General features: G+C 49.2%; 1 protein-coding gene across 5 annotated transcripts in view; it reads left to right on the top strand.

Annotated features, from left to right (window-relative positions):
* The window catches only part of SHROOM3 (shroom family member 3), a 232,498-nt gene that overhangs the window by 196,160 nt on the left and 9,472 nt on the right, over positions 1 to 26,866 (top strand). For 4 of the 5 annotated variants that reach the window (XM_006133874.5, XM_006133877.5, XM_075929434.2 and 1 more), the window contains 6 exons: positions 1,293 to 1,424; positions 6,116 to 9,356; positions 15,572 to 15,648; positions 21,127 to 22,038; positions 23,769 to 24,293; positions 25,939 to 26,089. In XM_006133874.5, coding sequence (XP_006133936.3) covers positions 1,293 to 1,424; positions 6,116 to 9,356; positions 15,572 to 15,648; positions 21,127 to 22,038; positions 23,769 to 24,293; positions 25,939 to 26,089 — 5,038 coding nt within the window. The remainder of the gene's footprint in view (positions 1 to 1,292; positions 1,425 to 6,115; positions 9,357 to 15,571; positions 15,649 to 21,126; positions 22,039 to 23,768; positions 24,294 to 25,938; positions 26,090 to 26,866) is intronic. The other variant, XM_089778128.1, reaches the window with a different exon arrangement.

The following is a 26,866-nucleotide window of genomic DNA, read 5'->3' as shown; positions in this document are numbered from 1 at the left end:
TAAGGTGATGCACCTGTTAGCAAGGTGGGATTCCTGTGGGATGTGAGTGGTAGATAGGTCTTGTGCTGGCTCTCAGCCTGGGACTGAGTATTGCCCACAGAGCGTGACTGCTGCAGTAATGGCAGCTCTAGCAAAATAACAGACAATAAAGAAAGGGGATTTGTACACAGAAGGAAAGGAAGCAGACTGAAAAGACTCAGGCTTTGGGACTCTCTGTCCATTCGGGTCCCTTGAACTACTGAGCTGATTTCCAGGCTGGGATGTTCTCCTCGACCACTCTGCTTTCAAATGGTGTTGTTTGCCCCAAATTGCGTGAGAGTGAGTGTAGTGGGACGTGCCAGGGCAGCATTTGCAGCCTGGGACACACTCTGGGAAGGAAGAGCTGGCTGGCTAAAGGAAGATGTAAAGGGCCAGTCCCAGATGGGACCTTGTTGGGCATGTGTCATTCTGGACAGTTATCGGCGCTGAAGAGTCTGAAGGACCCTCTGAAATATTGCCCACGCTTTCCCTTTCGGGGTATTAATTCTTTAGAGAGCTCTGCCCGCCATTGCTTTAACACACAGTCATTTTTGAAAAAGCTGGGATTTTTATCAAGTAGCATCCCACAGTAAGCTGCTGCCAAATAAAGCCCTGGTCCTACAAGCTGATCCATGTGCTTGGAGTGCTGTGGCCAGATGCTGGATCAGAGCCCATGTCTGCAAGTAAGAAACATCAGGAGACATCTCTACTAGGAGCCGATGGGCTTGGTAACAACCTTTCAATATGTGCGTGTGTGTCGGTGCTTACTGTGTCCATCTGTATCCATGGCCCGTCGGCATGTCCCCGTGTGTGTTGATGGTTGTGTATTGGCATGAGGGTATGTGCGCCCGGGTGTGACTGTTTGCTGTCGTGGGTGCATAAGACAGGCGTGGTGGATAACTCGGTGTCCTTTCAAATTAACTGACTGAAAAAGTAGGGATGTAAAATCCTGCTTAAAATATTTTACCAGTTAACCAGGGCCGCTGTGTCGTGATGCGGTGGGCCCAGCTGGGCTGGAGCAACCCCCGTGCTGTGCGTGGGGGTTGCTCCAGCCGGGCCAGATGCTGGATAACCAGTTACCCCGGTAAGCACACCAGATGCTTACCAGGTAACTGGCTCATTGGTTACCCCTTTCCATCCCTTCTGAAAAGTTGCTGCAAACAGAGGCTCATTGACGTTCATTTGCCAGTGTCCGTTCACACAGATCTTACCCCAGAGAATGGAGCTGAACGACGGGTGTTGCTAATATTTTGATTCGCTCTCTTTCTTCCTAGGCGGGCTGAACTTGTGGGCCGACCCCATTCCTGGCATTCAACCAAGTTCATCGAGATCCAGCCCGATCCCAGCATGATGCAAATATCTCAGGGCACGCTTGGCACTCCCTGGCATCAGACCTACCATTCCAGGTAAGGGCCATGTCCCCTGGACCATGCACTTGAAGATTCAGAGGGTTAACAGCAGAGTGGTTTGGTTTAGTGCATCATTCCAAGAAAATAAGTTGCTCTGCTCCTCCATAAGAGAACCCTTTCTGAGCAATGAAATCAGTCATCCTTATCAAACTGCCTGCCTGCTGCAATCTGCTTTGGATAAGACACTTGTTGCACTGCCAAGAGACAGATCCTACAGTCCTTATTCAGTCTCTACATAGGCAAACTCCAGTTGACTTCAGTGGTAATTTTATGTGTGTAAGGGCATACAGTTCAGTGAAAGCAACTGAAAGACACTTAATGGTTCCATTAGGCTTTGGGACTGCAGCATTTGGCTGCTGTGATTATTACCATTATTTATCTATTTACCTACATGTGATAAGACAGGTCCACAAGGCTTCTAAGCTAAGGCCCTACCTGAGCCAACAATCATCCTCAGAACCTCGTTAACTTTGAAGGGGTTTCATGTCAGTTTGAGAAGCTGTCCATGTGGAACTCATTGCAGGATCAGGGCCTAAATATAGAGACAAAGAAATGGGACACAATGTGTCAGGGCAACACAAAACCACTTGCCCCTAATACACGACAGACCACATTTTCAAAAGTGCTCACAACCCACAATTGGGGCTAGATTTTTACAAGCTCTCAACTCCTCGGTGGCATCCAGGTGAAGCAGCCCGCTGCATTTTGTTTAGGTGCCTACATGGAAACTGTTGATGATGATCTCCCTTAAAAAAACTGGCTCTGTATTCCTACCCTCTTGGGAGGCAGCGTTCCCTGTAAGCTGTGCACTTGTGCGGCCACTCAGGAAAGATTTAAATGCTTCCCAGCTGATTAGCAGAGCTAGGTTTTGTGTCTATGGGTGGTGCACATTCATATGTGCCTCAGTGCACATAGAAAAATTCATTCCACACATGGATGGCAAAAAGATTAGGAACACGTTGGTGGCTCAGCTTATAGGAACACTTGTTGGGAAGTCTGGAGTCAAATCTCGCATAACACTAAGAGCTAGCCAACTCTAAGCGAGGACCTAGCCAAGTCCTATCTTACTACTGCGATATTACAATTCCAAGACCCAGTCTTGTAAAATGGTTCCAAAGCAGATTAAACCCTGTGTTTCCTGCTCTACTCTGACTGGGCAACTCCTTTAACCTCATGTTAGGCAAAACACTTTTAAAAATGAGTTTGGCTAGCCCTGAATTTCTTGACCTTAATTGGATCTGCAAGAGATACTCCTAGATCTTCAAGACCTCACAAACATCTCTCAAACATTTTCCACCCTGTTCCTTCTCCCCCCGCCCTCCATTGAAAGGGGAAAAAAAGTGGAATAAAGTAAAAAGAAAGACGAAACAAGCTCAGGCAGCATGGAAACATCACCTGTCCGCGTAACAAGCTACTCGCGTGAGCAGTTGTCGCTGTAGCCAAAAGTATGAGATCACTGTTGGTCCTCCCAGGGTGAGAAGTTCAGGAAAGGATTTCCTGGTTTGCCAGTGGCTTTCTGCAGAGGTCAGAGTTAGAATTATGGGGGGGTGTTTCCCTCCTAAGCCAGTGCGGTGGTTTGCCATTCCTAGAAAACTAACCCTGGGACCCTAATTCTCTTAATAGAATAGGCTGCCAGACATCGTTTAAGGCTGCAAACCAGAGCCCATGCCATGGTCCGGCCTGGGGGAGGGATTCTCTTTTCAAAGTCTGTACAGACAGATCTCCGGCTGCTCTAAGACGATCCAGAGGACACTTGTCCGTAACAGTCCTGGGCAGTCTGAGGAGAGATGCACGAGATTCCAGCCTCTCCATTTCCCCTGGAAAGACGACGGGCTTCAGCCTCTGTACAACTTAAACACTGGGCTGCAAATGTGAGCCAGGAACCAGCTCCCTAGAGCCTGGGGAGAGGCAGGAGAAGGCAAGCTAGGGTTCCAAAAGCAAGAGCTGCAGTAGAAATGTGTGTTCCCCTCCTGCCCTTGGCTCAAATCATCCCGTAGCCCACTCCGCTGATAGCCAGGGGCTTTGCTTCACAGCAACTGCGTTCCTGGCAGAGAGCTCCAGCCAAACTCACGGCTGCCAGGGATGCTTCTTCCTCCAGGTGTTTTTAAAGAGGGACACCAGTGGCATCTAGTGGTCAGTGTGGCAGCTTCCCTTGGAGGAAGGCCTGGATCCAGGCTGAGAATCTGGCTGTCGGGGGCTGAGACCCAGAGTCTCATTTGAAAAAAACAACTAAAATAAAATGTGAAAGCAGATCAGCAGGAGGTTTGGGCCAAAAGAAATCTGATGAGGTTCAACAAGGACAAGTGCAGAGTCCTGCCCTTGGGTTGGAAGGACCCCAAGCATTGTTACAGGCTGGGGACTGACTGGCTAAGCAGCAGTTTGGCAGAAAAGGACCTGGGGGTAACAGGGGATGAGAAGCTGGATAGGAGTCAACCGGGTTCTCTTGTAGCCAAGGAGGTGAATGGCATGTTAGAGAGCGTTAAGAGGAGCATTGCCAGCTGATCTAGAGAAGTGATTATTCCCCTTTATTCTGCTCTGGTGAGGCCACATCTGGAGTATTGTGTCCAGTTCTGGGCTCCTCACTATAGAAGGGATGTGGATGCGTTGGAGAGAGTCCAGCAGAGGGCGACCAAAATGATGAGGGGGCTGGAGCACGTGACCTATGAAGAGAGGCTGAGGGATTTGGGCTTATTTAGTCTGCAGAAGAGAAGCGTGAGGGGGGATTTGATAGCAGCCTTCAACTTCCTGAAGGAAGGTTCCAAAGAGGATGGAGAGAGGCTGTTCTCAGTGGTGACGGATGGCAGAACAAGGAGCAATGGTCTCAAGTTATGGTGGGAGAGGTCCAGGTTGGATATTAGGAAAAGCTATTTCCCTAGGAGGGTGGTGAAGCACTGGAATGGGTTACCTAGGGAGGGGGTGGAATCTCCATCCCTAGAGGTGTTTAAGTGTCAGCTTGACAAAGCCCTGGCTGGGTTGATTTAGTTGGCATTGGTCCTGCTTTGGGCAGAGGGCTGAACTCAGTGCCCTCTTGAGGTCTCTTCCAGCCGCAGGATTCTATGATTGGTCATGATCAACATGGCTGGTCTGAGGTTTGACTGAAGTTATTCCGCTCCATGTCCATGTGTCTCTCTGCCCCCCTTCCTACACGTGGCTTATCCTTTGCTTTGCAGACAGCCTCCTCCTCTCTGCCTTTCCTTATGCCTCTCCACCCATCTCTCTTTCGAGCTGTCCTTTCACAGCCTTGCTCCTTCAGTGGAGCCGGGCCCGGAGAGGTTAGTCTGAGCACGCTTTGCGAGCCACCGTGGGCTCTTCAGTGGCGACATGTTAGCCTGGGGGCTCTTTTCCATTACACCATCTGCCTCACGGGACCGGGGAGCTTCATTTTCATAGCTACTGGGCGTCCCCAACTCCCATGAGCCTCACCAGCTGCTGCGGATGCGCAGCCCCTCTAATCTCCTTGGAAGTGCCTGCAGGAAAGGGCTTTGCGTGAGCTATAGCGGAGCGACCCTAGACCAGGAGCTGGACCCTGGCAGTCCAGGAAATGCAGCTATTTCAGAGCTGAGGCGCGACTGCTAATCGCCCCAGGTGCCTCCTGTGTCTTTTCTCGGCACACCAAAGCCCAGGCTGCCAGTGATTCCCAGCTCCTTGTGTAGGGTCATTAGGGTACCGCTTCACAGTGCTCCCAGGCAGCTCCTTCCGACCATCACTCACAGTAGCACTAAAGGACGACCGGGTGAGCTGTGTCCAGAGGGAGGGTGGCATAGGACCTTTGAGGACAGAGAGGAGGGAAGTGGTACCTCAAACATCCCTCTTCAGAAACACCTGCTGGAGTGAAATAGGGGCGGGGTGTCTAGAAAGACCCTCCCAGCAATTTAAACCCTCCCCACCTTCCCCTCTATGTGAACAAACACTTTCAGAAATATAAGTACCCCTGGACGGTACTTCCCTCCCTCCCAGTAACTAGAACAGTACCTGAATAGTCCTCTTTCTGGACAGACTTCCACGGACCACATCAGAGAGTCCTCCGCCAACTTATATCTGACCTAGCTAGTGCTCTGTGGATCTCTTAATGGGGAACAGCCTTGCCTGCTAAGCTACACGCAAGGTGGGTCTGTAAAGACTTCCCGGGGCGTTATCGAAAACTACGGTTGTTTCCTTCCCACACCCACATGCCCCCATCTCCTTTCTGTCTTGTCTGTTTAGTTTTCTCACAGCAAACAAAACTTCTCTGCTACAGTTTGAGTTTCCAGGAAGACTGCCAGGGTGTAGCCTTCCACTCCATAAAAAGAAACAAAATGGGGAAAAAAAAGAGATTCAATTCCTCCCCCCAGTAAGCCGCTCCTGTTCCTTGCTCTTTCCCGCTCTGGCATCTGCATTTATTTTTAATGTTTAAATGCTTTGCATGGGTTGGATGGGTGGGGCAGATTTCCCTGGCTCCATAGCTCACGCTAGGCTTCCGTCTTTCTTCTCCCTCCCGCCCCGGGGTGATAAATCGGAGACATGTGGTGCAATGTCAAGCAATTTCTCTTAGTAAACCAAGATGACTGCAGACAGGGAACAGTCAGGCCCAAATATGGGTTTTCGTCTGTTCCTCTAAAAACTAAACATCTTGCCTCTGAGCTTGTTTATAAGCCAGCGCGCGCCTCTCTTGCTCACAGTCGATTTTTCCCTTCTCTCTCTCCCACTAGTTCCTCGACAAGCGATCTCTCTGGCTATGACCATGGCTATCTGAGGAGAAGCCCTGACCAGTACAGCTCGTGGGGCAGCATGGAGACCTTGGACCACACTCCCTCTGGCTATCACCCTTGCCACCTCTCCCCGGCCAAGTCCACCAACAGCATCGACCAGCTTGCCCAACTCCACAGCAAGAGGGACTCCGCCTACAGCTCCTTCTCCACCAACTCCAGCATCCCCGAGTGCCCGGCGCCTGCCTTCTGCAAGGAGCGCTCCTTCTCCATGGACAACGTCTACTCCCGAGGCAGCCCGCAGGAGGAGATGAGGCAGGCCGACATCAGGTACGTCAAGACGGTCTACGACGCCCAGCGAAGGGTCTCTGAGGAGTACGAGGTGAACTCCTCCGCGCTGCGTCCGGAGGGCCGGGCGCAGACAGAAGGCCGCAGCTACAGCAGGTTGCCTGGTTACAGCCGGTACAGCGGAGTCCCCTTCTGGGGCCAACAAAAGAGGAGCTCCTCCGACAGTGAGGGTCAGCACCCCAAGGGGGCCCCCCATCCCCCAACGCGCAGCGACAGCTATGCCGCAATAAGGCACCACGAGAGGCCCAGCTCCTGGTCCAGCCTCGATCCACATAAGCCGTGTCGCGCTCAGCCAAAGGGAGCCTGGCCTCCGCCCACCGGCACTGGCTCCCTGGGGAAGGGACAGCTGCTGAAACCCGTGTTTGTGGAAGGGCAGCTGCACACTGTGGTGGAGAAGAGCCCCGAGAGCAGCCCCAAAGTGAAACCTAAGCAGAGCTATTCCCAGGCCAGCCAGCCAGGACAGCCTTTGCTGCCTACCGGCATCTACCCCGTACCTTCCCCCGAACCACACTTTGCCCAGGTGCCCCACTCTTTGGCAAACAATAATGGGATGCTTTATCCAGCTCTGGCCAAAGAGAGCGGATATGCTCCACCCCTCCCGGCCACGTGTGAGCAGGCCTGCAGCCACTCCGGCATGGACGAGAATGGAAACAGACTGTCCGTCTTCTATCGTCCAGACCACGGGCCACCGGCTGCGGAGAAAAAGCCAGAAGCAGCCACGAAATTCATTCAGTACAGACCTCATGGCCCATTGAGCCTGGACGTCCATTCGACCCCTTCCCAAAAGGACAAGTCAGGCTCCCTTGGGGTGACATCGCATGGCATCGGCACGAGCAATGCCCAGCACTTGAACCACAATTCCCAGCCCCCGCAGGCCTGCTGGAGGGAGGCCAGTGAAAGCAAAGCTCTCTACCAGCCCAAGGAGTACTGGCTGGCCGAGTTGCAGGAGGACAAAAATGCTAACCTGCAAAGAAGCGAGAGAGACCACAATCAGGGGCCTTACAGTAGGGCCAAGCAGCTGGGCTTTTCGCCCATGCAGAACAGCCTGGAGCTGAAGGAGATGCAACCGTGCGAGGGCGATTCGGATGCCAAACTGTCCTTCCCGGCTCGCGGTAATAAAGCAGAGAAGGACCAAAGAGGGCAGGGCTGTGAGCAGAGGAACGATTTGGACAGGCAGGCCCTCGTCCAGCGCAAGGATGAACCTGCCAGCACGGCCCCTTTCCATGGTGCTGAGCCGATGTACGAGGAGCCCCCTTCTCTGCAGCACCCAAAGGCCTCCGATGTCAGCAGGAGCCGGCTAAGCTCCGGCAGTGCCCAAAGCCTCCAGCCCAGGAAGCTGGATTCCAGCAAGCCCCACTGTTCCGTGCTGGAGAAGGTCAGCAAGATAGAGCAGCGTGAGCACGGCAGTCAGAGGCCCCAGGGCATGAGTGTGCCCAGCTTTGGTCAGAACTATGGACCCAGTCGGCCCAGCCAACCCCCCGGTGCCAGGTGCTCTCTTCACAGCACAGAGGATGTATGGAGCAAGTCCAGCGCCCAGGAGCACAGCCAGCCACTCGGCGACCCGGGCGTGGGCTCTGAGAAGCCGCCGTGCGTGCAGCAGGCCAGCAGGAACAGCAGCCCGAAGCTTGAGGAGTGCGATTGGCGCCTCGTGGAGCAGCAGATGGTGGCCGCAGCAAGCCCGGCCCAGCAGAGCGAGTGCTACGCTCTGACAAGGAGCAGAAGCACGTTCCAGCTGATGTCTGAGCCAGAGAAGGAAATCCTGTGGAGGGATCACGTCCAAGGTGCTCCTGGCTCACAGCTGGAGACCTCCTTCAGCAGGGACTACAGAAACAGCATTAAAGATGCTCAGTCCAAGGTCCTCAGAGCCACGTCGTTCAGGCGCAAAGACCTTGACATCGGACCGCCCTTTGGGAGCAAACCCAAGAGGAGTGCCCAGAGGCCAGCCTCGGCCCACAGTGGGATGAGGAGCACTGCCACCTCCCCTCACGTCCCCAAGGAGAGACACAGCATCACTCCTACGCAGACCAACCTCCCGACCTTGGACTACATGGAGCAGGAGAGCCCTGCAGGGCTGCAGCACGTGTCCCGCATCGGAGGCAGGAGGAGGCTGACGGCGGAGCAGAAGAAAAGGTCCTACTCCGAGCCAGAGAAAATAAACCAAGTGGGCATCTCAGACCACGAGCCCTCGTCCGTCTCCCCACAAAAGAAAGGCCTTCATTTCATCTTCCCGGAGAACACAGTGGCCGACCGGCGCAAGATCTTTGAGCAGGAGAGCAAAGCTCGCTCTACCATCAACCTGTCCAAGCCGGAGCTGAAGCAGCTGCAGCAGAACGCGCTCGCGGACTACATCGAACGCAAAACGGGGAAGCGGCCTTCTCAAGATGCTGGGGTCCTGAGAGAGCCCTCCCAAAGCTCCTGCCTGCAAGCCAGTGGCCTGGACAGCCAGAGCCTCTCCTCCGCCTCCAGCATGAATTCGCTCCAGGATCAGAAGCATTACCGCCGGAGAGAGTCACTAGACCAGGTCTCTAGAACAGGCCGGGTCTCCTCCACCCTCCCTCCCGGGCTCACGGGCTGCTTTGATCTCAACGGGTTTGAGCCAAAGAAAGGGCACCAGGAAGGCATCAGCAGCAATTCCTTTGCAAGCCACTTTCACACAGACAAACGCCGAGATTACCGAGCCAAACTGGAGCCCCTGAGAAGCTCTCAGGCTGGTCAGCGTGGCTCGCGTGGCCAAGTCCTCTACAGGATGGAGGAACGGGCCTTCGAAAACCCCTCGTTACCTGGGAAATCTGGGAAATCGGTGTCTGCTGAAGACTTGCTTGATCGATCTGACCACCAGTCAGTCCCGGTGCACGTGCGCTCCAGGTCCTCTCCGACAGCCGACAAGAAACACCAGGTATGAACGTTGTTGGGTTGCTGTTCAGAGGCAGAAGGCTCCATGGGCTGAGGGAGAGGGAGGTTATGATGCTAGCTTGGCACTCAGGTTAAATGTGCCGTGGGATATGGACCGTGTGCTCTGTTTGAAGTTGCCTGGTGCACTTTGACGTGCCTGCCAGCAGCATAGCACAGCCCTTCTGTATTGCTCTTCCTCCTGCTCTCTTAACACTAGGGCTGTGTCTACATTGGCACCCCTTTCCAGAAAAGGGATGCTAATGAGACACATCGCAATTGCAAATCCGCGGAGGATTTAAATACCCCCCGTGGCATTTGCATTTACATGGCTGCTGCTTTTTTCCATCTTGGGGATAATCCGGAGAAAAGCGCCAGTGTAGACGTGATTCTCCAGAAAATAAGCCCTTTTCCAGAGGATCTCTTATTCCTACTTTCAAGTAAGAGATCCTCCGGAAAAGGGCTTCTTTTCCGGAGAATCACGTCTAGACTGGCGCTTTTCTCCGGCTTATCCCCAAGCCGGAAAAAAGCGGCAGCCATGTAAATGCAAATGCCGCGGGGGATATTTAAATCCCCTGCGGATTTGCAATTGCGATGTGTCTCATTAGCATCCCTTTTCCGGAAAGGGAAGCCAATATAGACACAGCCTAGGGGTATGTGCTTGGGGGAAGGGTGTCTGTGTCCTGTTTTTAAGAGCACATGTGCTCCTGCTGTTTACTCCTTGTCTGAAATCCTCCGTCTAGAGGATTAACTCTAGCTCAGACGCGCAGAGCACAGCTCTAAAAAGGTGCAGGGGCTCCAGTGACCCCAAAAAGCTATTGCAACAGCATGGGTGCGGGGAATCCCTACCCTGTACCCCTTTCTAGTGCTTCTCAACCTGAGATGTGCCTGGGGGTCCTCATGGGTCTTCCAGATCAACTCAGCTAGATCTTTGCCTGGAATTGCAACAGTCTCCAGACAAAGCACAAACGAGGCCAGTGCAAACTAAAATTTCACAGGCGGTCATTTGTTTACACTGCTCTGTTGGCAACACATGGAAATGCAAGTACAATGTTTATATTCTGATTGATATATTTTACAGTTATGGGGTTAACAACAAGAAAGTAAGGAATTTTTCAGTCGTAGTATGCTGTGGTGCTTTGGGATTTGTATGTCTGATTGTGTAAGTGTTAAGTGAAATGGGTCTGGGGGATACACATGGCAAATCAGACTCTAGGAAGGACTGTGGTCTGGAATGGTTGACAGCTGCCTGCAGGGAGAGAGGGGTATGCTTTAGGAGCTGTTAAATTGACTTTTCACCTCTGGAAGATCCCCCTACAATCCAGTTGCAAAGGAGAATCCGGACCAATATTCTCTTCTCCCAGCCGGTTGTTGTGAAAATGATGATGACGTCACAAATGCCGCGGGAGGCTGACGGACTTGAGTGGCAGCAAATAAAACAAGGGAGAAGAAAGCAAGATCCCGGGTCAGCTACTCAGCTGGTGTAAATCAATTTAGCTCTATTGACATCACCAAGATCAGAGGAGCTGGGCTGATTCATCCCACTAGTTTCCATATAGGGTCCTATAGTGGAAAGAGAGAGAGCTGGAGCAAAAACACAACACGGAAGTTCTAGAGGCAGAATTCTTTCTAAAAATGTTTCCTAGCTGTCTGCGTAAGCCCAAGTTTTAAAACAGGAGCATCAAATCTAGATCTGGAACTGCCAGTGCTGTCAAAATACCCAGTTGTGATACTGTAGTATATAACAGAATGAATCCGAATGAGGATTGAAGCTAGCAAGTGGAGTGCTTTGAAATGCACCAGGAGTGGGAGTCTGTCCTTTCTAACCCTACCCTACAGTCTATCTGAAATCTCCCATCTCGAAATGCCTCAGGGTATAGCCACACTACAGAGTTTTGTCAGAAAAACAGCCGTTTTTCCGACAAAACTTGAGGAACGTCCACACTGTAATCGCATTCTTCCACAAGAAAATTGAAAGAACAGAGGGGGTTTTCCGGCATTGATAATCCTTATTCTACGAGGAAGAAGCCTTTTTGCAAAAGAGCTCTTTCGGAAAAAGGCGTGTGTGGATGGGGAAGACTGAGTTCTTTCGATAGAAGAGGAAAGAGGAAAAAGCAGACAGGTGCCCTGGTGGCCAGTCTGTCCATAGTAATCACAACCTACAAGCGAGAGAGCATCCATTCAGTCTGGATGCTCTCTTTTGAAAATGCATATCGCTTTTTCGATGCACTTTTGCAGTGTGGATGCTCTCTTTCGGAAGAAGTTTTTTCAGAAGATCTCTTCTGAAAAAAGCTTGTTCTGAAAAGCCTGTAGTCTAGACATAGCCTCAGTCCTTGCACTACTTTTTCAACAGAGAGCATTAAAACCATCACCTAAATATCGAATGGCTAGAAGGGACAACAGGCCCATCTACATAACCTTATGACAACCATTGTCAATTGTGAAACATTTCGGCTACGTCTACACTGGCACCCTTTTCCGGAAATGCTTAAAACGGAACATTTTTCCGTTATAAGTATTTCCGGAAAAAGCGCGTCTACATTGGCAGGATGCTTCTCCGGAAAAGCACTTTTTGCGGAAAAGCGTCCGTGCCAATGTAGACGCGCTTTTCCGCAAAAAAGCCCCGATCGTCATTTTCGCGATCGGGGTTTTTTTGCGGAAAACACTACTGTGCTGTCTACACTGGCCCTTTTCCAGAAGAGTTTTCCGGAAAAGGACTTTTGCCCAAACGGGAGCAGCATAGTTTTTCCAGAAAAACACTGATAATTTTACATTAGATCGTCAGTGCTTTTCCGGAAATTCAAGGGCCAGTGTAGACAGCTGGCAAGTTATTCCAGAAAAGCGGCTGATTTTCCGGAATAAGTGGCCAGTGTAGACACAGCCTTCATGTTCAGCAAGAGGACATTCCCATAAGAAAGATGTGTTGTAAAAGCCAAAAAGCAAAGCCGATGCTGTCTGATGGTGTATTTCAGAGCAGGAACAAAAATAAACAGGATTCCAGAGGGGGAAAGCACAAAGCAAAGAGATTTTTCCCCCCGCTGCCAAAAGGTACTTTATGATGGCAATCTGGAAACCAGTTGTTCCAGCTCCTGTTTATCGAGCTGCTCTCTGTGTCAGGGCACAAATCCTGAGACCTTTTATTTTTATTTTTCCTGTTGGCTTGTTGTGCTTTTTTCCCATGGGTGCATTAGTGACACTAAAGGTCCCAAATGGTGTGAACAGCGGGACTAGTGCTAGGAAGACGATAAACAAATGCAGATGTGTAATAGACCCCAGTTCAGGAAATCACTTACGCATATACTTCAATTCATACTGATGAGGGACGTAGTAAGAGCAACACTTTCAAAAGTGTCCTGAATGATTTAGGAGCCTAACTCCTACTTTTTTAAAAGTGCTTTAGGCTTTTGAAAATAGGACTTAGGTTCCTAAAGCAATTAGGCACTTTTGAAATGTTTACTCTTAAACCCTGATTCAGGAGAGCATAAGAACATAAGAAGAGCCAGACTGGGTCAGACCAGAAGTCCATCAACCCCAATGTACTGCCTTCCAACAGTGGCCAATGCCAGTTACCCCAGAGAGAATGAACAAAACAGGGAATTATCAAGTAACCATCCCCTGTCTCATTCCCAGCTTCCAACAAACAGGCTACGTCTAGACTGCAGGTTTCTTGCGCAAGAAGCTTTTTGCGGAAGAGACCTTCCGCAAAAACATCTTGCGCAAGAGCGTGTCCACACTGCAAAAGCACGTCACAAAAGTGACGCGCTTTTGTGCAAGAGAGCGTCCAGACCGCATGGACGCTCTCTCGCAAGAAAGCTCTGATGGCCATTCTGTTAATGGCAACCAGAGCACCTGTGCTTCTTTCGATAGGCTGTTTTTGCACAAAAAACCCGTTTCCTGTCCACACACACCTTTTTGCACGGGAGCTCTTGCGCAAAAAGGAGTTATTGCTCGTAGAAAGAGGAATACCTATACTGCAAAAAGCCTTCTGTTCTGTCGATTCACTGTAAATTTACTTGCACAAAAACACGCTTGAGGTGTGGACGCTCCACGGGGTTTTTGCGCAAAAACGGCTGTGTAGACATAGCCACAGAGACTACAGGCACCAGTCCTACCCATCCTGGCTAATAGCCATTGATGGACCTATCCTCCATGAATGTATTTCTTTTTTGAACAGTGTTAAAGTCCTGGTTTTCACAACATCCCCTGGCAAGGAGTTCCACAGGTTGACTGTGCATTATGTGAAGCCTCTTTGTTTATCTTCAAGCATGTGTAGGGATATGGAACCAAAAATGTAGAAGTGTTTGTGGAGAAGAGAACACATCTTTTTTTTTTTTTTTTTTTTTACCAGCTCAGCTCCTCTGTGAAAAACAGTCATTCCCATTTCATAAGCAGCCTTCGCTGGCTCATTGTATGCTTTTGCTTGCAGTCTATGCTGTTTTCTTCATGCTGAATATAAATCCCACCACAGTGTCACTGTAAGACAGGGATGGGGAACCTCTGGCCCGGGCCAGATGTGGCCCCCGGCTTGCCTGGATCCAACCCCCAAAGCTCAGGGGCCCCCCGGCGTTGGGGAGCCTGCACTGGTGCTCCAGCCCCCTTTTCCCCCTCAACACACACACACACCCCTTGCCATGGGGCTGGAGCAGACACAATCCACTAGGCCGGGCCTCCTGTGGGAGGGGAATGTGGTGAGTGTCTTTTTCCTTCTGATTCGAGGGCCACATTACTGAGGGGGTTTTTCTGACCGTTTGTGTGCACCCGCCCACACACTTTTTTTTCTGTGGGTCAGTGGCCCCCAACCCAAAAAAAGGTTCCCCGCCCCTGCTGTAGGAATTTGTTTAAAAATGTGAGGAAATGGATAGCAGTGGGGAGTTATTCGCCATCTGTCTGCAGGGCGCAATTTCTGCCTTCCTCTCTCTCGGCCCCTTTGGCTTATCTCAACCGGCCTGTCTTTCAGCTCCCCAACTTCTAAATCAAGTTCAGCACTTCCCTTCCATCCGCAGCCATGGAAAGGGAGGAAACAAAACCAGGGAGGGAACAGGACTGGAGGCCCCTCAATTAAAAACCTCGGCTGACGAGTGACAGAAGAAAGACTGAGCTCTGGAAAAGGATGCTGGACATTTACCATCATGTAATTGACTTACATCCCGAGGGAGCAGCTGCAACCAGATTTCCGGAAGAGCTCAGGGCCAAATTTGGCAGTGTCCCGCACTGGATTTGCAAATGCGCACGACACTCGGCAGCTCCCATGGAGACAAGTGGCTCGTCGTTCGAAAGGGCAGAGCAGCTAAACTGCTGAGGCCCTTTGAAATCCAGCCAGTTGTTTTGGTGTCTAAATGGGAGTCGTTTGAAGGCCCGACTGTGAGCTTATGATCAGAACTAGACTCTGAAAGGACGGTGAGACATTACAGGGGAATGGTGGCAGAGAGCCAGCCCGGCCGTGGCATATTATGCTTGGGTTGGGGGATTCGCTGGTGCGGAAGGGCTAAGTGTCGGCTTGGTCTCCTGGGAAAGAAGATTTTGCTGCAATACTGACAATTAGCTTCCTCTTAGGGAGCCTGAGGCCTCATCCAGTTCCCGTTTAAGCCTTATGGGGCCAAACTTCCCCTGATTGTAATAGGAGCAAGATCTGTGCTGGGCTTGCACAGGCTGTCCTGCTGATCAGAGGAAGGGCATGATAGGAAAATGGCGGCCTCAGAATCGCAGCGTGGTTGAAAGTTCTTAAGCTCTTGGAGCAATATTCCACTCTGGCTTGCACTGGCTTTCACTGAAGCAAGTCAGGCCCATGAGACTCTGGCCACAGATAACCACCACAATCTCCCTTCCTCGGGGGACCAGCTGGGGGCCGGAGCAGCAGAAAAGGGCTTAGTGTTGGCCGGAGAAGTGAGGGGAGTGGCTGAGTCATAGCATCTGTGCGACAGCCTTTGTCAGGGGCATCTCTGAAGGGAACATCGCCCCCCTCCTCATTCTTCTGTGGTATTTCTCAGGGAAGGTGGTTGTAGAAATGCTGCCCAGCAGGCCTCAGTGTTAGCTGGGGTGAATCCATTTTAACTAGCTTGTGGAAACCTTGCACATTCACTAGTGGCCTTCTTTTACTCTGATCCTGAAACCACACTCCCTCTCTTTGCTTCCCAACTGTAAAGGACACACAGAGTGCTCTTTTGTTTTGAAACTTCAGGCGTGTCTTACTTGCTGCTAACTCTGCTCCTTTGTGCATTCCAGGACTTGCTGACAGGGGAAAGCAGTGAATTTGGCCACTTGGTGACTAATCCTTCTTCCATGGTTGGCACAGACGACAGGTAGGTTTATATTTGTGTCTCTTCTCCAGCTGCTGGTTCAGCTGGTGCTAATCCCACTGCCATTGGCAACGATTCAATTGTAATGCATTTTTTATGTAAATGAATGGGATATTAGGAGCTGGACAGACCATATGCACTGGGAGACTGCATTTTGGCTGTCTTGTGTGGTGTACCCGGACTAATCTTCAGTTAGCTCTTGTTTTTCAGCATAGAAATTAATTCAAGGTAAAACCCTACTCTCAGATGTCTTCTCCTTATTCTGTAGCATATTCTACCCTCATTTAACATGCAGAAGTTTCATTAACTTAAAAATAACACTTCCGTCTGATAGTGACTTACTAGTGTTAAATGTCACATCTTAGGTTTCTGGGTGTTTCTGTCTCTCTTCAATTGCAACTAAGAGAAACTGGAAAAAAAATACCCTAAAGTTCCTGTCTGTTTACTCGGCCCTAATCCAGCAAAGTACCTAATCATAGCAAGTGAGCATTCCCATTGTGCGTAGTTACTTTGCTGGATTGGGGGCTTTGCCTTAAGGCAGATTCCTTGTTTTCCTGTCATGGTCTTTCACTCAGTAATGGGAGAGGGACCTTTAAAAGTGATTGTAAACCCTACAAAATTGGAAGGGGGTGCAGCAGCATAGATATTACCTGACACTTCTAAGTAACACACTCCTTGATTAAAAGTCTCAGTGGGGTAGCCGTGTTAGCCTGTAACTATAAAAACAAGTACTGTGGTGGCACGTTGGGGCGCGTCTGCACAGCAGCATTATTTCGGAATAACGGCCATTATTCTGAAATAACAATGTGAGCGTCTACACAGCAATTCCATTATTTCAAAATAAATTCAAAATAACGGACGGCTTATTCCGACTTCTGTAAATCTAATTCCACAAGGAATAGCGCCTCTTCTGGAATTGATCTGAGGAAGTGGGTCTGGCCCACGAAAGCTCATCATCTAATAAACCATCTTGTTAGTCTTTAAAGTGCTACATTGTCCTGCATTTTGCTTCAGCTACCCCAGACTAACACGGCTACATTTCTATCACCCTTCTGGAATAGGTATTTCAAAATAGCTACAGTATGGATGCTCCACTACTGCTATTTTGAAATAGTTCCTCCCCAGGGGCATTCAAACTAATTACTCCCCAGTGCCTCTAAATTGAGGAAGCACATCCACGTTAGGGGAGCCTGCCTCTGACTAATTATGAGGCTTCCCTGCCGTGTAGGTGTGCTATTTTGAAATAAGCGTGCAGTGTAGATGTACCCTTAGAGACTAACAAAAAAAAATAGTATCATGAGCTTTTGTGGGCAAAACCCATTTCCTCGGATGAGATGCTGATCTGGTTTCAAGTTGATCTGTTTTATGTATTTGTTTCAATTTAAATATTAAAAAGACTCAAACAAAGCTCTAGGTACATAAGCACATACTATCGCAACAAAACACAAGTTGTCATTAACATAATTATTCAGGAATTCTAGTTCTAGTTTCCACCTTTCGGTCATGTTGGGGATCACATCTGTAGCAGTCGCCCAAACAACAGCATCGGGACAATAATGCAGTGAGTCCTGGAAATGCCACCCAGGTGGACAAAACAAGGCAAGTCAAACACAGGATATTGGACTTGATGGTTCTAAGCCAGTCTTGCAACTCCTATGCTACTACTAAGGCCATATCTTCACTAACCGGAAGATCGACGCTGCTACAATCAATTTTCTGGAGTTCAATTTAGCGGGTCTAGTTAAGACCCGCTAAATTGAACTCAGAGGACACCCCTGTTGGCAGCTGATACTTCTGAAAGGAGTAAGGGAAGCTGATGGGAATGTTTGCTCCTGTCGGCCTCTCGCTATGTGGACTGTGGAGAAACTCAAAACAAGATGTGTAGACTTCACCTATGTAATTAACAAAGTTGGAGTTAGGTATCTTGATTTGACCTTCCCATTTAGTATAGACCTGGCCTAAGAAATTTGCAGAGTAAACCATGGAAGGTCATTTTGCCCTAAGTTACCACCATTTTTGAATATTTGAAAGTGTGCCATTTCCTGCCGGATTTGAACAGTGTTTGCAGTGCTATTTAGAGTATGATACATCTGGCTCTTATTCTTAAACCCTTCCTGCCCTCCTCATTTTATTTACCATCAGTATTTCTTAATACTTCACTATGTTATAACTCCCATTGCTTCCTTCTCTTTCTAAGTAACTAGATTTAACACCAGGCCTGAAAGAGAGCCAAGAGGGCAGGAAATAGGTTATTATGTTATGTACTTTCCTGCCAAGAGCCACATTTCTGAATTATTATTCCTATCTTCACATCTTTGTGATATTTCTACTGCTTCCGCAACTTGTGTGTTCTCTTAGCACATTTTCCAATGGAATGTCAAGTGCCTTGCTCTGAATGTTCTGGATTCTTTGGATAGCTGAAATGTGGAAGGCAGGAACCAAATATACCCCTGAAACTTCATTGAGTCTGGAAATGACACGTGCTTGAAAAAAAAATACAGCTAGATCGCTGCTCAGGGGAGGACTCTTCTTTTTGCTCATTTGTTGCTTAGCAATTTCATAAAGGGCCCTCTGTGGATGGTTTTGTCTCACCAACCCAACTGTGACACGTAGGTGGACCAAATAGTAAATGTGAAAAACAGTGTGTGGCAAAAGGACTTAACCGCGTATGTAGGGCAAAGTCCTAATATCGGGGCTGTCCAGATCATATTGGGTCCTCTGGTCACCCTCGCTGATGTTTTTAACCCAGACACAAACAGTGTCAGCTGTGAGTGTTAATATCAGAACGCACATGTTTGGGGCATGACTCTGCACCACTAAAATGAGTGGGAGTTTAGCCTTTGACTTCTGTGGTAACAAGACTGGACCCTTTCCAGGTTTAAAAGTCCCAGTTAGGCCAGATTGAGATCTCCTTACTCACGTCAGTGAATTCGCATGAGGCGCCCCTTGAAGTCAAAAGGACGACTTGTGCCAGGAACTGAGACAGTGAGGAAGGGGTCACAGCCTGGCCTGTGTAGAACAGTTCATGCACATAAAAGTGCGATATTATGCAATATTTCTCCTGAGAGGGCAGCCTGAGATGGGAGCAAAGTTGGCTTTCAGTCATCTTTGTGCCTGCCAAGGAATAGTGTAAGTTAGAACAGCCCCCAGGGCTTTGCAACCATATGACTGCCTCTCTGTGGCTACCAGTGGCCCCAGAATAGCTAAAGCTCTGAGCAGTACAGCCTCTCTCAGCTCTGTCACTAGTGCATCCCTTATGCCAAAGACCGTGAAGGGAGCAATAAAGGGTCCTATATGCCAGACTTATGCAGCTCCAATGCTGGTGGAATTCTCCTGTGGCTGTTGCTTTGTAAAGTGCCAGAGCTGTGACCAGAATCCAGCCCTATTTCTTCCCAAAGATTTTTGTTAGAGCAGGGTTAGTCCTTTAAACGGGCAGTCAAACAAGACCTCATTGGACTAATGTGGTCTCTTGACTTGTATTCTTTGCCATATGCTGTGTTGTCCCTGACCAACCTCCAAAATGCCTTCCAACATCTTTGTTGTTAGTGCAGTAGGTGTAACCGAGGTGACTCTACCAGTCTGAGGATCAGAAAATGCTACCGAAGTGTGACAGGCAATTGCAGATCTACCATCCAGTTCTCCTGACAACACTGAGCAGCTCAAAAATCACACATCGCTACTATCCGAGAACCACAGACTGTCCTATTCTGCTCTAAGGCTGTGTCTAAGACTACACCTCTCTGTCAACAGAGAGATGTAGATTAGGCACGTCGAAATTGCTAATGAAGCAGGGATTTAAATATCCCGTGCTTCATTAGCATAAACATGGTCGCCACTTTTTTCAAAATAGAGCTTTTCCGACAGATCCTGTATTCCTCAAAAAATGAGGTTTACAGGATCTGTCAAAAAAGGGTTTATTTTTCGACAGATCCGCATCTAAACTGCCGGGCGGGGGGGGATTCCCGAAAAAGCTCCATTTCGAAAAAAAGCGGTGGTCATGTTTTTGCTAATAAAGCACAGGATATTTAAATCCCTGCTTCATTAGCAATTTCAACATGCCTAATCTACATTTCTCTGTTGACCAAGAGGTGTAGTCTAGACATACCCTAAGTTACACCAGTGTAAATGCAGAGTAACCCCCCAGCTTTGATGGAGTTATTTCTGGTGTACCCCCACATAACTGAATGCACCTTTTGGCCTCAAATCTCATACAGCACATAAAGCAGATCATTTCAATGCTGCAGCCTTTAAAGACATAGGATATAATCGCAATACTGCAGGACTTTTTTACTACAGCCTAATGCGTGCTTGGAATATCTTGCTTGTATTAATTGTTATAATTAATTTTGTTTTCCAACTGCTCAGGCTTGTGGATTTTATGTGATGTTCTAAGAGGGTCTTTCACTTTCAAGACAACTGCTATAGCTCTGATTTATCTGAGAGCCTTCTTAAAAGTAGTGGAAACAATTTAGTCTGTTGTCCATTCGGATTGGGAGTTCATTGGGCATAGTACCTCTCTTTGTATTTGTCTACAAAGTGCGTAGAACTCATTTGGCCCTATGTCAAAAACAAAAAGAAAAACCTACATGAAAAGAATGGTCATGTGGTAAAGTTGAGCATTCAAAAGTTAGGAAATGTCAGAATTAAGTTGTGCAACCGTAATTGGGCCTTTCTCTAATGTGTACACATTATGATAAGTCTAATCACCATTATATTAATAGTACATAAGATGATATTTTTCTAGAGGACCTTGCAGTTGTAAGAATGTTTTAAGATGGGTAAAAACAATTCCTTTTCCCTAATCTCATTCCTGGAAGCAACTGAACCATTTTAGCTGAAACTTTTATGCACATGCCAAAAAACCAGCCTAAAACAGACACCCAGCTTCGGAAATTTCAGCCCACGGTTTAAATTTGGCAAAATTATAAGCAACTGAAAACAGGACGTTATAATAAGAAGTGTTGAGCAACCTTGATTATACGACTCACTCCCTGCAGTTCCAATAATAAATCAAGATGCTAACTGAAACCATTGGACCTAGGTTTTCCCCATATCAATTGCTGTATTGCTTAGTTCCTGAATTGTTATCTATATTGCAACAATTCATGCTGTTTTCTGGAGGCCAGATCAAACTTCATGAATCCCGTGCCACAGAAATACATTTCTCCTCAATCAGATTTTTTGCCCTGCTACACATCAGTCTTGGGGGAAAAATACACTATTGATTAGTTGTAATTTTTATCTCTCTAGGTGGTACCCAGCCCATCACCATAATACCTGTGTGCCTATGCACAGAATTAACTGCTGATTTCACTGGTGCAATCCCACTGAAATCAGCTTTAACTAGAGACAGACATTGGCAGCAGCCTCTGATATTAAGATCTAAACTAATACTCTAATAATTCTTTGCTTTTTAAAGGGGCAGCTGTATTGGTTCCCTGAATGAAAATGTTGGATTTATCATAGTTTATCTTGTCTTAGGTCCTTCCTCCATACGAAAAGAAGCCACCCAGAAAGGCCAACAATCCCAAATTATTATCCCCATCCTCCTCGTAAGGACCTCACAAGCGCCTCCACTCTGAATGAGAGCCATCAGGCCTCAGAACCTCCCGGGCACATCAGCAGGACTCAGAGGTGTGTGTCATCGCCAACAGACTTGAAGAATCATTCTTCTGAACCTAAGCAGGGCACCAGACCTGTGCTCCTCAACCTTATTTCTTCTGGATCTGGTCAGTCCTTCTCCAGGGCTGTTCATCTCACTCAGTCTTCCTCAGACCTGCTGGCGGCTCGGCACGGCCTGGCAATGGGGCAGCGCGCCAAACTAGACGCCGTGCCCCATGACGGCAATAACAACAGTCAGGCCCGGTCTCCGTACCGCGATGACAGCTCCCCTGAGGACTCGGCCGAAGAAGCGATGCAGAGAAAGGCCGTGCTGCCTCAGAAACGCCCCCCGCCAAAAGTGAAATGGGCTCATTCGGTCAATGATGACAGCTTCCCAAAAAGCCTGGCGTCTTCTCAGGTGTCCGGGCAGAAGCTCTTTCAGCGGGGGCAGAGCCTGCCGACCCAAAGCAGCACTTCCTCCGACTCAGAGACTCCGCCTCCCTATGGGAAGGTCTCTCTGCGGATCTCCGAGTCTGGCCTTCAGCTAAGTCCCCCACCGGGCCTGCCGGAGTTCGGCGACGACGAGGTGTTTATCAAGGACTCACAGCCCAGTGCTGCAGGGGCTGCATTGAAACTCTCCCCCCCGCCACCTCCGCCTCTTCCTGAGCTGAGCTCCAACACGTTCTCCAGCGACGCAGAGGAGTTTCCACCGCCTCCTCCCTTGGCTGCCTGTGAGGCAGGTGGGGCAACAGGAGACAAATCCACCAGGCTTACAGAAGAGGCCAAAACAAGGTAAGGGAGAGCTGTAATGCCACGGTGTCTTTGTAGGGCCAGCCTTGGTCTTTGTAGGGCCAGAAGGAGTCGGATATGCCGGGCCCAGTCCCTCTGTGACTGACACAGTACTGCCTAGCCAGAGGACCCATTCGCAGCCGCCAGCTGAGTGGACAGGCTGCTAGGGAGTGTGCACACAGCAAGGGAAGCTGGAGAAAGTGTCTGTCCCCAGGGCTTGCTAATCTGGCTCTGTGGGTGGACAGGGGAGGATCAGCGCCCCTAAGGAAGAAGGAGATCAATAGCTTCCAAGACCTACACGGCAATAAAACCCCTGCAGCACCGAGTCTTAGAGCCCAGGTCTACTACGGCGGGGCTTGGGCTGCAGGGCTAAAAATAGCAATGTCACAACTCGGACTCAGTCTGGATCTGGGGGTGTTGAATCCCACCCTCCTCCTCCTCCGCCCAGGCTCCTGCCCAAATCTGACCATTTACATTGCTGTGTGTAGCCCGCCTCTGGCCTGGGACCTGTGAGCCTGAGCCGGGCCAGCCGTGGCTGTGCCGTGTGTCTTTTATTGCAGCGCCCAAAGTTGGCAGGCTTGTTACTGCAGGGGGCTGGACAAGAGGGTCCTATGCAGCTGCAGAGGTCTCATAAACCCACCGCATTCACTGGGGCATGTAACTCTGAGACTCTCCTGGGTCTGATTCTCCTCTCTGTGGCAGCGTTGACGCGACGCCTTATTTCCTGCTGCGTGAGAGGAGCATCAGCCTGGCGGTCATCCTAGGTCTTGAGGGGAGTGATCCCACATGAAACGTGGGCGTGCGGGATCAGAGTGCCCCAGACTAGAGTGTGCATCATGACCCTGTCACAACATGGCGACTGGGAGTCAGGAGGTGGTTGCGCAAAATTATCGCGGCTCCCACACGCACAGAGACGGGTCAGAATGGTGTCCCTGGCCTCTGTGTGTCAGAGCCTGGGAATGGGCGACAGGGGAGGGATCACGTGTGGATTCCCTGTTGTGATCCCTCCCTCTGGTACACCTGGTATTGGCCACTGTCGGCAGACAGGACACTGAGCTGGATGGACCTTTGGTCTGACCCAGTCTGGCCATTCTTATCCCATGGGAATAACTCGTAAAGCAGGCCCGCCACGGGAGTAAATCAGAGCAACCTGATTGATTTCCGGGGAGCTACCCCAAGTTACCCCAGCCCAGTCAGGCTCTGTTACCTGGGCCGTGGTAGCAAGTTGTTAAGGAGCCTTTGGTCTCAGTGTGTAAAGGACAGCTGGGATTTGCACTGTCCGGGTGATTCTCCTTCCCAGCTTGGGAACGGAAAGCCAATTGACTCTGTTGTGGCGCTGACGAGTCTGACCCCCGAACGCTTCTGGGAAGGGCGGCTGTCGTTTTAGAAAGGGTCAGCTTGTGACGTGTTCTGAGAATGAACACAGGAGTTGCCCCATCCGGCACAAGAAGATTCCTTTGATCTTTATTAGAATAAAGAAGCAACCGTGTTTGGAGTCATGGGGATCACTTACTTCTGGCGCCACTAGCTTCCTCGAGTGGGTTTTTCTAGGCACAAATACTTAGCAAGAGAGAATTCCTGCCTCAAAGGACTGACAGTCTAGATAGTCAAAAGAGTGGCGTGGAAAGGGAAATGTGATTTACTACATCTCTCTCGTTTGTGCTTAGTACTAGTCCCCTCTCCAAAAGTACCCCCTTCACCCCATGTTTATCGTAGAATTTTTCTGTCCACAGCAGCTTCGGCAGGTTTCCCAAGAGTCTGGCTGCCAGGGAGAAGTCAGAGTTGAGGTCCATCAGCAGGGACAGCCACTTGGGCACTTCCCTATCTGTCGGGAGCACTGAGTCAAAGCAGACTAGCTCTCCCACCTCCTTGGATGCCCTGCACCACTCGCCTGCTGCTCCAGGGGAGCCCCCTCATTCTGAAAAACAGACTCTAGCACGACTCGGTGGCAGCTTGAAAGAGCCAGACGTCCAGGGGAGGGATACGGAAGATGGTGGCCTCAGTCCCGGGTCTCAGGGCGCAGCCATTCAAGCGAAGAAGAAGAAGACCCCGGAGGAGATTAAGTCAGAAGCTCTGGCCAAGGAGATTGTCCAAAGGGATAAGTCACTAGCTGATATCCTAGATCCCGACGCCAAAATGAAGACAACCATGGACTTAATGGAAGGGATCTTTCCCAGGGGAACCAGCTTGCTGAAAGAGAACCACTTGAAAAGGAAGATGATGCAGAAAGCCAGCAGGGTGGGGCCTGAGGATGACAGGTGAGCCCAGTTCATTTTGGGGGCTGGATAAGAAAAGCTCTTAGCTCTTGTATGGAAGAGCGTGGGCTGGATTCCTCCTGCCAGTGCGGATGGAACACTACTTTGATCTCGATCCCCAAACACTGGAACTAGCAAATCATTCTTGTAAAAGGGTTTCCTACCATCTTGGCTGTGCATAGCTATTGGCCTCCGGACCGTCTCTCCTCTAAGCTCCAGGGCTGAGTCTACATTAGCATCCCTTTCCAGAAAAGGGATGCTAATGAGACACTTCGGAATTGCAAATCCGCGGGGGATTTAAATATCCCCCGCGGCATTTGCATTTACATGGCTGCCGCTTTTTTCCGGCTCGGGGTTTTTGCCGGAGAAAAGCGCCAGTGTAGATGCGATTTTCTGGAAAATAAGCCCTTTTCCGGAAGATCCCGTATTCCTACTTTCAAGAAAGGAATAAGGGATCTTCCAGAAAAGGGCTTATTTTCCGGAAAATCGCATCTACACTGGCGCTTTTCTCCGGCAAAAACCCCGAGCCGGAAAAAAGCGGAAGCCATGTAAATGCAAATGCCGCGGGGGATATTTAAATCCCCCGCGGATTTGCAATTCCGAAGTGTCTCATTAGCATCCCTTTTCCAGAAAGGGATGCCAATGTAGACACAGCCCAGGACACTACGGCCAGTACTGAATATGGTGCTGAGTTTGGTGTGGAGCATGGGGAGGGCTGCTTCACTCCACCCCCTTGTTAGTTAATCTTTTCTATGATATTTCCCATGATTTTGGAAACTGAGATCCATGCTACACCCCCAAACCAGAGGCCTAATTCTATTCTCACACCATGGTAACAGGAGTAACTCCACTCAACCTAATGGAATTACTGCCGTGTAAAACTGCTGGGAGAACAGAATTGGAAGCAAATCTTTGTGAAGGCTTAGGAGAGGCACTATTTTGCGTGGGAGAGGGAAGGAGCTTGGGGGAATCCCTTATAAAAAAGCACTACAGTGTGCTATAAAAATTAGCCCTAAACTTTGGAAAATGCCTACTGTAAAACAAAGGGCCACACGCAACAGCTGGAGAAGCCCTGCTACAATAAGTTACAACTGGATTATGCAGGATAAGATTTGGAATTAAATGTACTTCAACAGAGCTATACCAGTTTAGACTAGCTGAGGATCCAGCCCCAGTGTTTAGACGAGTTGTCAGCTGACAACCAAACATCAGTACGATTGTGTTGGCTTTCCCAGCATGGAGAAAACAGAAGATAGCTGACATGCACCATCTACTGGTGATAGAAATGTAGCCGTGTTAGTCTGGGGTAGCTGAAGCAAAATGCAGGACAAGTAGCACTTTAAAGACTAACAAGATGGTTTATTAAATGAGCTTTCGTGGGCCAGACCCACTTCCTCAAATCTGAGGAAGTGGGTCTGGCCCACGAAAGCTCATCATCTAATAAACCATCTTGTTAGTCTTTAAATGCTACATTGTCCTGCATTTTGCTTCAGCTACTGGTGGGAATTGGCATTCTCTGTTACGGACTGTTAATAAACTATCCCAGTTGATATCCTACCACTTTTGCTAAGGGAAGAATAGACCAAAGTCAAAACCAGACTAAACCCAACTCTGGACTTGTGTGTCTCTTTTTTTTCTTTTCATCTAGGAGAGAGGAAAAGGAAGCTGCTGTAACTTTGATCACCTGCCCTGCTTACTATAACATGTCGGCACCCAAAGCAGAGCTGTTGAATAAAATCAAAGACTTGCCAGGAGATGTGGACAAGGAAGAGGAGCAGCTGGACATCAATGAGAAGAAGGTAAATCCACAGCGTGGCTTTCTGTAGGTCTGAATGTGACCAGCTGGGACCTAACTCAGTGCTGATGTACAGAAATGCAATGCTGTTCAGCTTCAGAACCTCTAGGCTGTCTAGATTGCAGGCTTCTTTCTGAAGAAGCTTTTCCGGAAGAGATCTTCTGAAAAAACTTCTTCCGAAAGCGAGCGACTACACAGCAAAAGCACATCGAAAAAGCGATCTGCTTTTTCAACAGAGAGCATCCACACTGAATGTAAACTGTGATTACTATGGACGGAGTGGCTACCTGGGCATCTGTGCTTTTTCCTCTTTCCTCTTCTATTGAAAGAACTCCCTCTTCCCCGTCCACACAGGCCTTTTTCCAAAAGAGCTCTTTTGGAAAAAGGCTTCTTCCTTGTAGAAAGAGGTTTACCAATGTCGAAAAAACCTCTCTGTTCTTTCGATTTTTTTTTGAAAGAATGTAATTGCAGTATGGACGTAAGTGAGGGTTTTTTTAAAAAAAAAAACAGTTGTTTTTTCCAAAAAAACCTCTGTAATGTAGACATATCCCTAGACATTACTGCCACAGGCCCTTCAGAAAGGACCTGTACCAGAGGTTTGTTTTTAGAGGGCATCAGTATAGCCAGGGCTCGCTGTCCCATGGCAAGCCCCACTCACCAGCCGCGCTTCCGGCAATCTGACACAGATCGTTCTGTACATGCGCAGATCACCCGAACCCGGCTCTTCCGGGTTACAATCTACTCGCCATGGGTGAGTAGATTGTATTATTTGTCGAGCCCT

The sequence above is a fragment of the Pelodiscus sinensis genome, chromosome 4, assembly GCF_052426305.1.
Source record: "Pelodiscus sinensis isolate ZL-2025 chromosome 4, ASM5242630v1, whole genome shotgun sequence".
NCBI classification, from domain to species: Eukaryota; Metazoa; Chordata; order Testudines; family Trionychidae; genus Pelodiscus; species Pelodiscus sinensis.
Note: the sequence above shows the minus strand (reverse complement) of the source record. Positions and strands in the feature narration are given on the sequence as shown.